Source organism: Aulonocara stuartgranti, assembly GCF_965226115.1.
Source record: "Aulonocara stuartgranti genome assembly, chromosome: 3".
Lineage (NCBI taxonomy): Eukaryota > Metazoa > Chordata > Actinopteri > Cichliformes > Cichlidae > Aulonocara > Aulonocara stuartgranti.
Window position 1 is genome coordinate 43,174,152 of NC_138941.1, and position 15,121 is coordinate 43,189,272.

The 15,121-nt window shown below is 40.3% G+C and overlaps 2 protein-coding genes across 3 annotated transcripts; both read left to right on the forward strand.

The window, feature by feature from the left end:
- Positions 1-1,716: 1,716 nt before the first annotated feature.
- On the forward strand, positions 1,717-3,579 carry LOC309703068 (putative high affinity immunoglobulin gamma Fc receptor IC; the record flags this gene model as incomplete). The annotated part of the gene is made up of 2 exons (XM_082527771.1): positions 1,717-2,002; positions 3,011-3,579. The coding sequence occupies 2 exons, from the start codon at positions 1,717-1,719 to the stop codon at positions 3,352-3,354; spliced, it is 630 nt and encodes a 209-aa protein (XP_082383897.1). The 3' UTR covers positions 3,355-3,579.
- Positions 3,580-9,207: 5,628 nt separating this feature from the next.
- LOC309702807 (uncharacterized protein) lies at positions 9,208-11,160 on the forward strand. Of its 2 annotated transcripts, XM_082527442.1 has the most exons (5): positions 9,208-10,113; positions 10,218-10,277; positions 10,607-10,669; positions 10,888-10,950; positions 11,062-11,160. In XM_082527442.1, the coding sequence occupies exons 1-5, from the start codon at positions 10,038-10,040 to the stop codon at positions 11,067-11,069; spliced, it is 270 nt and encodes an 89-aa protein (XP_082383568.1). In that variant the 5' UTR covers positions 9,208-10,037; the 3' UTR covers positions 11,070-11,160. The 2 variants fall into 2 exon arrangements, with proteins under 2 accessions (XP_082383568.1, XP_082383567.1); XM_082527441.1 differs by having other exon boundaries at positions 10,888-11,075.
- The last annotated feature ends 3,961 nt before the right edge of the window (positions 11,161-15,121 follow it).

Here is a 15,121-nt window from a genome sequence, read left to right on the forward strand (position 1 = left end):
GATCTTAAATACACAGGCAGTAATGAGGGAGTGAGAAACAGGAAGGAAGCACAGCTGGGTATAATTAGAGATGAAGCAAGAGGAAAGCAAAACTAGACACACTGCACACAGGATGGGCTATCAAAAATGTTTTTTTAAAATAAATAAATAAATAAATAAATAAAAAGGAAGCATGACATTCATAAAGATGCAGAATAGACACTGAGACATGAAACACAGGGAAGACGTAGAGACAGAGAAACAAGACAAGCATTTGACACATGGAGACAAAAAGGAAAACAAGGATACAGAACAAAACCTTCACTAGAGACATGACAGCAAGAACACAGCGAAAGGCACAGAACAGAACAGGAAACCAGAAAATATCAACACAGAAACCCCCAGAAAACAATAATTCAAAGAATATAACTTAAACCAAAACACAAACAGTGGGTCACCAGAGCCAGGACTGTGACAACAGCACATTCATTTCAGGTTGCCAAATCTGCTTTCTTTAGGATTTAAAATGTAATATAGTTTAAGCTTTGACGTTGACATGTTTTTATAGAAGTCATTTTGCTTTGACATTTCCAATCAGCTCACAGAGAAACCAACACACACACAGTCAACTACAGCTTATCAAAATGTCAAAGTACTCGAGCACTACGGCTGCAACTGTTCATCGAGTAATTCTCATAAAACGATTATAAAAAAATCTTTCCCCTTTTTTTTTGCTTTGATGCTTCGTTTAACAAACAGCTCTGTAGAGTTCAGTCGTCACCATGTGAACTCGAGTGTTTCACCCACATTTGCATCTATAAATAGACCTGCAATAGAAACATATTAAGAAGCACGCCTGTGGATAAAAAGTATGACAACACTGAACGCATGCAGCCCCCAGTTTTCCTACAAAAACACTCATAAAAAACAGCAGCAGTGATGATGATGCTGACACAGTTTAACATGCAGTCAGTCTGCACACATGTAGCAAAGAGGTGGAGCTGTTACAGAGACGGTGAGCTCAAGCTGAGTGAAAGAAAATCTGTTTCTAGTGTGTAAAACAGGAGCGCTGTTCCTGTCTTCACCATTAAAACCTTTCCTGGGAAAAAGCTCAGAAGTCCTTCATCACCTGATCAATGAACTCTGACTTGAGGAAAAGTGAACTTTTTAGCTGCTCCATCCACGGCTGTTTGTTTTACACAGGAAAAAAATTCTGCATTAAAGATGCAGAAGTCACATTAAAATATGCAGATGAACTGTTAACTTGCCCGGTGTCATGTTTAAATCAGGCAGCTCACAGAAGGCTCACAGCAGCTCTCCAACATTTTATACCAGTGATAACTGCAGCAAGAAGGGAGGAGTCTAAAGGGGGGCGTGGGGTGTACCATGACCATATTTATTCCAAGGCTTTCATTACATTATTTTTCCAATTTAAAATAAAGTAATACAAAATATTAATACAAATGCTTTAATATTTACAATTATAAATATAAAGGTTTTTTGCAGTAAAACTCAGACACTGACCTGGGGCTGTTAGGTTGGAAACTGAATTATTATTAACATCTGCATCAGCAGAACCTCGTTTACATCAATGCAAGAATTTGCCTGAAAGGACAGAGTAAACCTCATTACGCTGACTTTTTATCATTGCAACCAACACGTAGTCTGCACACTGAAATTAATTCTAACACTAATCATTCAAATAATTATGATAATAAGCTGCTGCTGGAAACAGTGATGTCTTTGTTTTTCTCAGTTCGTAACAGGATCACAGTGAAACTGCAGCACAGCTGGTCTCAGATATTCACTGGTGACACAATCACTCTCAGATGTGAGATTCAGGGAGGTGAAGGAAAGGTGTGGAAATATGAATGGACAGCACCCAACACAAACAGCCCTCCAACATCCAGTGAATACAGGATCAGCAGAGTTTCAGTGTCCCACAGTGGAGACTACAGATGTCGGGGTAGCAGTGACTATCTCTTAACAGGATGGAGTGATGCCTTCAGACTGACAGTTTCATGTGAGTTGGACCATGATTCATGCTGACATTTCATGTTTTCATGTTTACATCTGTCTTAACAGGAAAACTCCAACAATGATCCAGCTGTCTGCAGGCAGCTCAGGACAACAGTTTTTCTCACTGTGCAAACAGAAAGGAGAGACACCATGGAGGCTCTTAAATATCAGCAATTTAAAGAGGAATGTACAGAGATGACAGTTTGATAAGAGAATGATAAATCAGTGAAATCTTTAGTTTGTTAAACAGTCTAATGTGTCACATGCAGGTAGGGATGGGAATGGATAAGAATTTATTGATTCTCATTGGCTCCACTTTGAGAGTCGCCACCATCTCTAAGCAGAATATCAAAGACATTCATGCAGATTAATTAGAGGCTGTGAGGTCAAATGTTTGCATGTTGGAGGTATTTCCCCTCTTTGTTGGAATCAGTGTTGGGATCATTTCTCAAAAAAAGTAAAGCAAAAAAGTTCTTACACAAAACCAGCACAAAGAGACTTTAAATTGGTCGTCATGGTGATTCTACTGTAGAGGCATGAACAGGTAGAAACGGAGCTGCAGCCTGACTGCTCATCAGTTTCTTACCTGTTGAAATTCATCACTCTGGGTTATTGGCTAGCTTAGTGTTAGCGTACTGTCTGTGCAGGTACTGTGAAGAGCTGAAGTTGTGTTAACAGTTGATCACGTTAATGCAGTTGTTTCTGTCCTGCAGCAGTCTCCACTTTACCATCGTTCCCATCCTTTGTGCAGTAACAATAAAAGTAATTTCTGCACCACCATTTTACTCCTTTGACACAAACAGGAATCAGCTGATCGTAGCGAGAGTGCAAGAACCAATAAACAGGATTAATAAGCAAGTGGACTAAACAGTCTAATGTGTCACATGCAGGGAAACTAATTAATCTTTGTGTTTGTAGATAAATTACTCTGTGAATCTTTAAAGTGTGATTAGTGCTGTAAGAAATGTATTCTTTATGATGATTTAATTTTGTGGTTTTGTTTCTTCAACAGCAAGTAAACCCAGAGCCACACTGACAGCACAAAGTTCAGTCATACCAGCAGGGGGCAGTGTGACACTGAGCTGCTCTGTGGAGGGCTCTGCTGGCTGGAAGTTTGACTGGTTCAGACGTGATTCAGTCTCTTCTAAAGCTCAGCTCATGAGAGGAAATGAAGCAAACAGAGTTATTAGTGTCTCACAAGGAGGTCTGTACCACTGCAGAGGAGGGAGAGGAGATCCAGTTTACTACACAGAGGACAGCAGTGACGTCACAGTTAGAGAAACTCGTGAGTTTAATTATTTTATTTCTACCAGACTAAGAGGTCATATAGCTGTGAGTTTATTAACCCTTAGATGAGTTTTCTGTTCATTAAGATTACTTGGAAATGTGGGAAAATAGAAACATTTATTTAGTTTTGTTCTTGATTTAAGTCCAAAATTGTGAGACTAAGGACTCGCCCTCACAGAGAATGTGTTCTCCAAAAAAACATCAACAAAACGATTCAGACCTTTAAAAAATGTGTTTTAGCTACACAAGTTCAAATTCCAAAGAAAAATGAGACCTTGCAGTGAAAAGTTTCAGATTTTGTTTTAATAACAAACAACAAAACAAATGTTTCTGTGTTACAGTGTTGATGTAAACACCAGCCGTACCTGCAGGTGTAAACACGAGACTGTGCTGTAACAATGTAAACACTGTATATGAGAGCTGTGTTGGATCTGATTGTTCAGTGTTCAGCATGGTGATGGCTGAGGGATCAAAGCTGTTCCTTAGTTTGTTAGTTTTTGTCTTTATGGCTCTGAAATGTCTGCCTGAAGGTAGACGTTCAAACAGTGCATGACCTGGGTGAGATGGATCCTGAAGGATTTTCTTTGTGTTCCTGAGACTGCGGGAGCTGTGCAGTTCTTCAAGTGAGGGCAAAGGATGGCCGACTATCCTCTGGGTGACCTGTATAACCCTGTGGAGCTATTTCCTCTGTGCTACTGTGCAGCTGTGCTATACAGTTCTTCATGTAGCACAGTATGCTATCAAAAACCAGCTACAGGTCAGGGTGTTTGAAAATATCTCAGTGCATCCTGATGAAACAATCCTGCCTCTGGCCTGGTTTTGACTGTCTTTGTGCTGATTGTAGCAATTTTACAAAGTGGGATGTGGCCGTGATCAAAAACAGTTATCAGTGGTCAGACTGGCCCGAGGTGTGGTTTAACCCTGTAGCCTGTTGGAGGTTTATTTTTTTCACTCACGTTACTCTCCTGTTTTAAACATCAGAATTTTTATGTTTCTATTTGTCTCTAACTGGATATTTTCCTGTGAACAGTTCCCAGTAAGCCCACTGTGACCCTGCAGCCATCCTGGACTCAGATATACAGCGGTGAGACAGTCACTGTCAGATGTGAGATTCAGGGAGGTGAAGGAGCTCAGTGGACGTATGAATGGAGAGCAGCCAAGTTAAACACACCTCCAACATCCAATGAATACAGAATCATCAGAGCTACTGAGTCTGACAGTGGAGGATACAGCTGCCGGGGCAGGAGGGACTATTTCTTCTCAGAGTGGAGTGATATCATCACACTGACTGTATCATGTAAGATCTTTCATCCAGAGTATCTAAATAAGGAAAAAGCACTTCTTCTTTCTTACAGCTTTATAACTGTCTTTCATGTTGGTCAGTAAAATGTTTAGTTTTTATTCCAACAACAAAAACCTGAACAGCAGCTTTTTATTCACAGTGAAGAGAACAAAACATATGAGAGTAACTTCTCTGCTGTGCAGCTCTAATACATGAAAGATGAAATGCAGAACAAATGCTGGATCTGTCTCAGCTGCTCCACCACATCCACTAAGAAACATTAAATCCTCTGATTGTTCCTCATGTGTGTTTTTAACTTAGAAATGCAGCAAATTAAATATGAAAGATTAGTGTTGTGTTTGTGTGATAGTTGTACAGTTTGTTGCAGCTTCACCATTAAAGTTATGTGATATTTATTATTTCCATATTTCCACCAAGTTATTTCAACTGGTTTGATTCAGTCATTGACTTTTGTTCTTTTTCTAAACTGAACTGCAGATAAACCAAAGGCCAAACTGAGAGCTGATAACACAGCTGTTCCAGTAGGGGGCAGTGTGACCCTGACCTGCTCTGTGAACCCATCATCATCATCTGGATGGAAATACTACTGGTACAGAGATGAGAAATCCTCTGAAGCCCTGACCACACAAGATGCAGTTTTCCACTCAAATGGACAAATCAGTGTCTCACAGGAAGGACTCTACAGGTGCAGAGGAGGAAGAGGAAACCCAGTTTACTACACAGAGGACAGCCAGTCAGTCAGGATTGGGAAAACTGGTCAGTTTAACATGAAGTCCGATAAATTCCTGATTAAGGAGGAAGATGAAGAACAAAAGGCATTAACATTTTTGACATTCATGTGTTTTTATTGTACTTTCTTGAACAGTAACAGTCTCAAACAGGCCTGTTGTGACTCTGTATCCAAACTGGTCTGAGATATACAGAGGAGAGACGATCACTGTCAGATGTGAGATCCATGGAGGAGACACTGAGTGGGATTATGAGTGGGAAACAAACAGCATGATAAAAGCTCCAAATCAAAATGAATACAGGATTAGATCTGCTTCATCATCCAACAGTGGAAACTATCGCTGTAAGGGCAGAATGAAAAGTTCACAGCATGAAACAACAGAGTGGAGTGATTCAGTCACACTGACAGTTTCTGACAGTAAGTAGAGTCATAGTTCATTTAACCTGGAAATAGAAACAGTTTTTAAAAATGTGTTTTTATTAGTACATGTTGAGATATTTGACATGTTTAGATAGTCTCACTCTTAAAGTTCATCATAAATATTGTGAGTCAACATTTTAGTGACATTGAATTCAGAGTTAAGAGACGAAACATTGAGAGCAAATCTTTGTTGAACAGATGAACCCCGTCCTGTCCTCACTGTGTCTCCATCATGGCTGAGTCCTGGAGCCTCAGTAACTCTGAACTGTGAGGTTGAACATCCGTCTGCAGGATGGAGCTTCTACTGGTATAAAGCTGTTCCTGATCTATCAGAGAAATCCTCCAGTTATGAGCTGCTACCTGATGGCAGTGGGACTGCACAGGACTCCTACATCATTCATGGACAGACACACACAGCAGGATATGTGTGCAGAGCTGGAAGAGGAGACCCAGAGTATCACACTGATCACAGTCAACCAAAGTTTGTCTGGTCTGCAGGTCAGATTGGTTCTCTCTAATAAGTTGTGTCATCACTCTAATCGACCAAGGTTCAGCTCATCATTTTTTTTCTAATACTAATTTGACATTTTAAATCCTAACATCTGTGAGCTTTGTCTGTTCACTGCATGTTGTTTCCAGATGTTCATTCAGCAGCGTCTCTCACAGTGAGTCCTGACAGAGTGCAACACTTCACCTCTGACTCTGTCTCACTGACCTGTGAGGGAAACTTCCCTGAGTGGAGAGTGAGGAAGTTCTCTGAGGACGGCCGACTCTCTGACTGTAGGAGAATGACTGGATCCACATGTGACATCAACACATCAAAGTCAGATACTGCAGTGTACTGGTGTGAGTCTGGATCAGGAGAGTTCAGCAGTGCAGTCAACATCACTGTACAGAGTATGTTATTATACATTCTTCATGTTCTTTTGGTCGATTTGAATGATTTAGACGTGACATGAACATTTGTCCCAGCTTTGCTGTATGTGAAGTCATTTCATATGGGAATAAAAAACACATACACACAATTTTTAAATTCACAAGATCAGATCTTCATGATGAGCATCTGTACAATCTGTTCTTATTATTGTTTGTCAGCTTTTTCTAAAAGTGTGCATCAGCTGATGTGACTGAAACAATTGTGTGTGATTGTGTCACAGATGATGGTAATGGTCCTATCCTGGTGAGTCCTGTTCATCCTGTGACTGAGGGAGCTTCTGTTAGTCTGAGCTGCAGTTTGAGAACACAACAAATACTTTCCAATGTGTTTTTCTATCACAATGACAAACTTCTTCAAAATGATCCCCGAGGGGAGCTGAAGATCTCTGCAGTGTCAAAGTCTGATGAAGGTTTCTACAAGTGTCAGTACTCAGGAAGAGAGTCAGCACAGAGCTGGATGTCAGTTAAAGGTGAGCAGGATCAAAACAATTTATACGTTTTTGTAAATGAGTTTAGTGACTGAGAAGGAACATTAGATTAGAACATCTGATTTTTATTTATTTATTTTTTTTAATTTTTTTTTTTGCCTGTCCCGTTTGGCTCTTTTGCCATCAGAATTGTTGTCTAAAGGCAAAGAAAGATTCCCAACGGATTTACTTTACCAAACTGACCATCCCAGCCTTGCCGTAATGGTCCATTTGATTCACCTTTTATTGTTTATTTTATTTTCACTTACTGAATACGGGACAGACTTGACTGGGGGAAAGAAAGAGGGAAAGAAAAACAGCTGAGAAGAGGGATGGGGGAGAAGGGCAAACGACAAAAACCAACAGAACGGGCAGAGAAAAAAATGCATATATCGATCACCTGGATCACCTGCTGAGAAAGAAAAAAGAAAACAAGCAGAAGAGAACAAGAGTAATAGAATAAACAGCATCACAATGATATATGGGAATATGACAGTAAATACTAAATGTTAAACATTATTGTGCAGCACATAAGATCAACAGAACACAGTGTGGTTTGAGGTAGGAGCCAAAAAGGGTGTAGTTTGTGGGTGTGATCACCCGTGTGTACACCTGTGAGCATGGACGCGCTTGTTTTTTGTTTTTTAAAAGGTTCCTTCATGTAATAATCTGCTCGAAGGTGTGGGGGGGCCACAGCCCCGTCCTCCAGGGCATGAAGCAGGTATGGAGGAGATCAAAACTCCAGACATCCAGAGGCCCCCAGAACACAAGAGACCAAGGAAGACCAACAGAGGGGCAGCTGCGCCACTGTCCCAGAAAGAGCTGAGGAGAGTCCCAGATGAGGGCTCACTCAGCAGCCGCGGAGCAGAAGCCAGGGGGAGTTGCAGTGACGCGCCCGTGAGCTCCGCCGGCAGCCAGCTGCACCTGAGTGACCGAGCCCCAGGCCGAGAGGCCGGGGGCACCCCACCTCCGAAGTGGCCCGAGCGAGCCCCAGGCTCCAGGCCCCGATAAGCGGCCGCCAAGGAGTGAGCCGGTGTGTACCTGGACGCCCATCCCCGGACACAAAGAACCACCAACGCACCGATGTCTGAGGGAGTCCACCACTGGCAGGGGAAGTGGTGGTAGGGGGAGATAGGCCTCCAAACCTTGGAGGGCCTGAGATGTCCCCAGAGAGGTGGCGTCTGATACCCAACCTGACATATAGACACAGACATACAGGCACACACAGACACAAACATCCATTCCCACCCTCATGCTCTCATATGCACTTACTCCACACTCAACCAACATGGAGACAGACATAAAGAGACGCTGTACACACGATCACACTCCCCAAGCGTACTCTACGAACCGGGTCTAGGTACCCTTGCCCCTGGAGGGGGGAACTGCACCCAGACCCAGATTGTCTGATTTAAGTCTCAAAGTCACTTGGCTCTATTTTATAAATGCATTTATTTATAAGATTATAATTTATTAATAATTAATTTCTGTTTTGTGTCACAGTAACCATGTCAGGAGCTGACAGCTCTTCATCTCCTGTGTGGTTGATGGTTGGACTGGTTTGTGGAGTCTCTCTCATTATTATTCTCCTGCTCTTGTTGTGTCGCTGCAGACAGTCCAAGTGTAAGAGCCTCTTTTCTGTTTTTATTATTATTCATATTACATTAGGAATCTTTCAGGGTTACTAAACTAAATGACGACTTTATTGTAGAAATTAAACTCAGTACAAATCCAAATTTAAATAAAAGTTGGAAACCACATTTCTACAATTCTTAGGAAAACAAACTATGAGGAAGGATGTGACAAAGCAAAGGAAAACTGAGGCAGTTTATAAAACACATGATAATGAGATGATGAGTAACAGGTGTGAACTAACTAACTAAAGCCTCTTTTCCATTAGTAATTACTCAGATCGACTGGTTTTCCATCACGCTCAAGTACCACCTAACGTGTGTGGTCATCGTCATAGTGACGTGGTCGAGCACCCCATGACTTAATTAGTATTTGTCACAAATGATTCAACAAAGGTGAACATCACGGCGATGATATACCTGCTGCTCGGTCTGTGGCTTTCTATAGACTCGGGGCCACGGTGTTGCTTGTGTAGCCATTTCTGGGTTGCCGGGTTTCAAAAATGGCTTCTTTGTTTTTTATCAACAAGACGCTCTCGTAACTCATCAAGTGATGCCACTGACCAGTCAATCGGTGGCATGTACGCTATTGACGTCACATTTTGGGATCACCTCGGATCACTTGGAACTCCGGCTAAGTAAATACTAAAATGGTACTACTGGATCTGATGGAAAACCCTGAAAACTGTGTTTTAGTTACTAATGGAAAACATGTTAACAGAATGACACAAGATACAGGGGAGAATAAAACAGGAAATGACTGACACTGAGACCTCGAGTAAGTGGTCAGCACTTAAACCGATCTTTATTATCATTATTAATATTGACTCTTCATTCATCTCCATTGACAGGAACATTTCTTAGGTTCAGTTTCATCCAAATAACCAACTGACTACATGCACAAAAGATCAGAAACAAACAGGATTTTACAACCTGATTGTATCTTTAACTCGACTGAAAGAATCCACAAATGTTGTTGTTTCATATCAGAACAACACAAACAGTAACACCATGATGGGTTCATGCTCTGAAAATATCTGATAGTCCTGTTGTTGATTTAAACACAACTAATGAAACTCTGTAAAAGGTTTTTCTGTTTTTTCATTTATCTTTGAAAAATGTGTCATGTTGGTTTTCATGTGTGAGCCACTGAAACACTGGTGCAGTACATCATGTGAAAAGCACAGAGCAGCTAGAGATGAAACAGTCTTTTAATTTAAGGAAACTGGCACCATGTCATTGGTTTACAATTGTGTAACTAAAATATGAACATTTCAGGTGCAGATAAACCTCCAGATGTCATTTACTCTAATATTGAACTGGAAAACTTTGGAAATAAGTGTGAGTACACAAAACATACAATGTAGAAAAAAAGCCTGGAAAGTTTTTGAAATGTTTAAAAATGTATTAATTAAATTTCTTTGTGGATTCAATCATCTTAACAGGGAAGCATCATAAACCAGAGCAGAGTGCTGTTTACTCTGAGGTGAAGACAGGAGCTGCAGGTACAGTCACAACAGTCTCATTCAGTGTTTGTACTTGAACGTGTCATCACATCATTATATTGCAGGTAATTATAGGTCAACATGGAGTTTAGTTATTCACTTACTAATCAGTGTTTCAGCTTTACTGAATCACAGCATCCACAGATTCTGACCCAGACCTCAATCACAAAACACACAATTGCAAAGCTGAAGTGTCACAGGCAACAAATGATTTTTACTTAGATTTCTTTCACTGTAGTTGTAAAAAGTTTAAAGTTCATATGTATCCAACATCTTTGTATCATATCTGTGCTGAACAAATGTGTGCTGAGCTCTGACGTCTCTTTTAGAGGACAGTCTGATGTATGCTGAGGTCAAACAGCCCAAAAAAGAAAAAGCCAAGAAAAACAAAGGTGAGCAAAGTCTGCCATCATCTCCACTGAATATTGTTCAACATGTTTATCTGCTCTTACAATGTAAATCTGTTTATTTTAATGTTTGTATTTAGGTCTTCATGCGTACTAATTACTTGGTTAATAAAATCTAGTTCTATCTTTGCATTAGTGGACACATCCAGTTTCCTCCTGGTTAATGATATTATTGTTTTCAATGATCTTCTCTTCATTCACAGGAACATCAAGTCCTGCAGCTGATGCAGCAGTTTATTCTGAAGTCACATCAGGAAGCTCTCTCAGTAATTCTGCTGCCATGCAGGCTGATTTATTCTTCACATTATTAAATGTCTTCAGCTCATAATATCTTTACATGTTGGAAATCACTTTGTCTCTTTGTGCTTGTCTTACAGGTCAGTGAGGAGAGCTGTAGCAGCAAAGCCAAGAAGAAGCTTTTTATGAAGCCACTCTTGCTCCTCTGCTGCCCAAATATCAGACATGCTCAGCTTTATGTACAGTTACAATATTACATCATAATATCAGACATATTGCTCTCTTATAGCATAAAACAAATGCAGGTGTATTCGTGCTCTTTATATTCAGTTATGTGTATAAAGATTTTGTAATAAACCTTGAATGTATCTAACATGTTCCAACAGCAGTGAGAACAAAGTGTGAAATATGTGATCTTCAGTATCTGACAGCACAACTTAAAGTCAGTGTTTGCAGTGTTTCACAGGTAAATACTGATATGGGCACCAACAAATACTTTAACTGTGTTTGTCTAAAGATCTCGTACATTATATAAATAAGAATTATTTCTTATTAAACGTGCATATATGTATATTTTTGTTTCTGATCATTCTGTGCTTTTGTAGTTTGAAGGAGAAATAAAATCTTTTCACATTTGAACATTTTATCTTTGATTTTTGTTTCCTGTATGAGATTATTCACAAAGTAACAAAACAACCACTTAAACAGTTTGTAATGGTGTTGCCATGGAAACCTGAAATAAACAGATGCATTATTTGCAAAGCGGTCACTAAGAGTTCAGAGCATGACAGCAGTCTGCATGTATCTGACACAGAGGACTGAAGTAGAACATTTACAGAGAGAAGCTCTCTGTGTGCTGCTGTCACAGGATGCAGTTAAAGGAAAAGATAACTTGTACATGTGATGAATCTCATATGAAAGATGGAGACAGAACATCACAGAGAACTAAAGCTCTGCATCAACCATGGTCAGCATGACTGAAAGAAGTAGAAGGATTAAACCTTTCCATTACGCTCCCTTTTGATCATTAACTGATCGCACAAGAATTTAAAAATATGACACAAACACAAACATTTAGTCACAGTAAGGTGGAGGTACAGGTCAGGCTCCTGCTCAGTCAGGTAAACTAAACCAGCTGGGTTGAGCTAGCTCAGTGTTTTCCCCTGAAGTCAGCATGATGGTGATAAACACTGCTGGTCATATGCTCTAACACCTCAGTATGTGCTGTAGATGGTTTTCTCTCTTCACTAGCAATCATGACCTTGTCCTATAAAGTAGGTGAACAACTATAACTACACTGGTGACTGTTTTTCTTTCTTCTATTTTCTTTTTGTCTGAAAGAGAAAACAAAGAGGTCATCAGTGCAACTCTGAGTATCTGTATTTCTATCCTGTAACTGTCAAGATGCAAGTTATTATACATGTGTATGTAAATGCATCAATAACAGTTACCAGGGTGCCGCCTGGTGGCATTATCTGAATATGCTCTGCATTATTTATCTATTCTATTCTCCACATCAGAAAGCCTAGTTATTCTATTTTCAATTCATTGCTACCTCCCCATGCAGGAGACTCTGACAGCACTGAGCAGCTCCTTCAGTGGCAGGCTGCAGCACCCACGGTGTGGGATGGAGAGATTTCGCAGGTCTTTCCTCCCCACTGCTGTCAGACTCCACAACAAAGACTTTTGCAGCTGATCAAACACACACATGTGCATTAAGACTAAGTGCAATACTGTTTTCTGACAAAGTTATATTTTTACTCAGTTGTATATAGCATTTGTATTCTATTTTTATCCTATTATACATTTTATATTATTTTATTCTATTCAATTCTGTACAGTTGTGTACAGTATATTATTCTTATTGTTTTCCAGTGTTCTCTAATTGCTAATTAACTTTGCACTGTCCACTCTCTGCTGTGACATGCAAACATGTAAAACCTGAATCAGGGAGAGCAGCAGCAACAGAACAGAATCAGTGAGCAGCTGTGACATCGACTGAGTCAGAAACAACATGAACAACATGGATTCATGCTAATTATCCTCGTTCTGTTGTTGTGTGGCTACAGAAAGGGTGAAACGTTTCTTATTGATTATTGGCTGAAAGTGATGCATAATTTCTAACGTTGCGACACATGTTAAATAAACTGTGTACAAAGCACCATCACAAGTTTAATCATTTGTACTGATCCGTGTTTTGACAGGTTATTGCAACACACATCTCATCAGACAGCAGCCCCACATCTTCAGCACCTTTTAGTCTTTATCAGTTTTTCAGTTGTATGTGTTCTGTTTTTTGTTTCAGGTCCATAACAAGTCATGGCCAACATGCAGCTTTAACACAATCTTACCTTTTGTGTATTTTACTAATTTTATTTTCTTTCATCTCCTTTATTTAAACGTTGTTTTCAAGCTCTGAATCAGCAGACATGGCTTTAAAGTTCAGATTATAGTGCCCCCTGTTGGTGTGACATTGTCTTACATCGTGTTGAGACTTTTTCTGGTGGACATTTTTTTTATGATGGAAATCCAGAAATTATACCCAACCCTTTTGCTCTTTCCTATCCTCCTGATAACCACCTGACCTTCCTGATCCCCGCCCCTCTGCTTCCCCCTCATACTCTGCTGGTTAACTTGGTTGTTTGGACACCATACATTGCACTCGTACAGAGTGGAGAAAACTGTAGACTATTTTGATAAATGCAAATCTTTTTTTAAATTAATATAGTGATTTGTTTTATTTAAGAAGCAATAAGCAGTAAAACTAAAAGATCAAACTGTAAATAAGACAATACAGAATAACGTCTTTCTTCCTCTGAACAGACTTTGATGCCTACATGTGTAAGAGATAGTTGTTGGTTATGTCTTTTCTCCAACAGGTTTATTTTTATCCTCTGCAAGTCAGATACCTCATAAGAGGAAATGAAGCCTGCGGTTTATTTTCTTTAAAGTCAACACAGCACAGTGGAAATGTGCAGGTATGACAATGTGTGAAAACAGGTTAAAAGTAGCTTTATTGTGGTGATGACACATGCTGGACTAAAGAATAAATAAAGCATGTGGGCATCAAAAGAAACGGTGAAAAGCTTGTTTCTCACGCTCATGTCTTTAAGAGTCTCTGCATGGACGTGCTGTAAATGTTCATTTATCTCTGAGATAAATAAAATCATCCATCACTCTCTCTGTCCACAACATCATATACAGACATGTTTTTCTTCTTACTGCAACTTCCAAACAGGCCAGTTCCTCACAGTATAACACAAAAATGTATAAGCTGCAAATAAGCTAAAAACATGAAATTATATGTTAATGTATTTTACCTTTCAAACACAAAAGTGATGGGAAGAAGAAACACGCCTGCTGTTAAACAATCTAAAATACCCGGATGTCAACATGTTTGTATGTGTAGATGATGTCATAGCGCAGTGGCCCGTGGAAATGGGATGGACTCAAGTGCAGATCAAAAACTGGAGGCCAGAGGTGTGGTGTAACGAAAAGAGACTTTATTTTACAAAGCTCAGAGGCTAACAGAAATTGCAGACTAGAATCAATGAACATAAACTAGATGTCTGAGGCGAGAGAAAATACTGTGATGATAACTAGATGGCAGGGATAACTGGGTGTAGGTACTGGGCAGGGGAAACTGTGGCAGGCCAGGGCACTGAAACAGAGGAGAGAGCAGTCAGGGGAATCCCACAGAGGGTTGCGAGTGAATCTAAGGATAGTACACTGAGCTGTCTTACAAGCTTGCAGGTGGGGGTTGTGTGGAGGGGGGAGGCAGGAGAGGTCCAGGTGGGTGCTGCATGCAATGCAGGGAGGCAGGCAGGAGAGAATGGCAGTTCCAAAACGGAGAGGGATTACCGGCGGCAGCAAACTGGTATCCAGGAGAACTTGGTAGGTGGGTTTCAGAGGCTGACGAGAAAAACAAAGGAGATACGGTTAATACACACGAGGAGTCACCAAGGAATGGACATGAGGCCGAGAACTGACTAAAGTTGGCAGATAATCTGGCGAAAACCAGTTGAGTGCGCCGGTCATAAATACTGCTGGTATGATTGCCATCAGGTGAGGAACAACAAAGACTCCACCCAGTGGGGAGGAGCCGATGCTGTGGAAAACCACCCAGACCACGACAGATGATACTGCACCAAACCTTAATTATAACCTTTGTAAGAATGTGTTTGACAGGATTAAGGATGG

Excerpts from the sequence above, each read along its gene's own strand:
- LOC309702807 (XM_082527441.1), top strand. The coding sequence starts at position 10,038 with ATGAACATTTCAGGTGCAGATAAACCTCCAGATGTCATTTACTCTAAT. Across the intron at positions 10,278-10,606 it reads GGTGAAGACAGGAGCTGCAG|AGGACAGTCTGATGTATGCT; the intron begins GTACAGTCACAA and ends CGTCTCTTTTAG. Across the intron at positions 10,670-10,887 it reads AAAAGCCAAGAAAAACAAAG|GAACATCAAGTCCTGCAGCT; the intron begins GTGAGCAAAGTC and ends CTTCATTCACAG.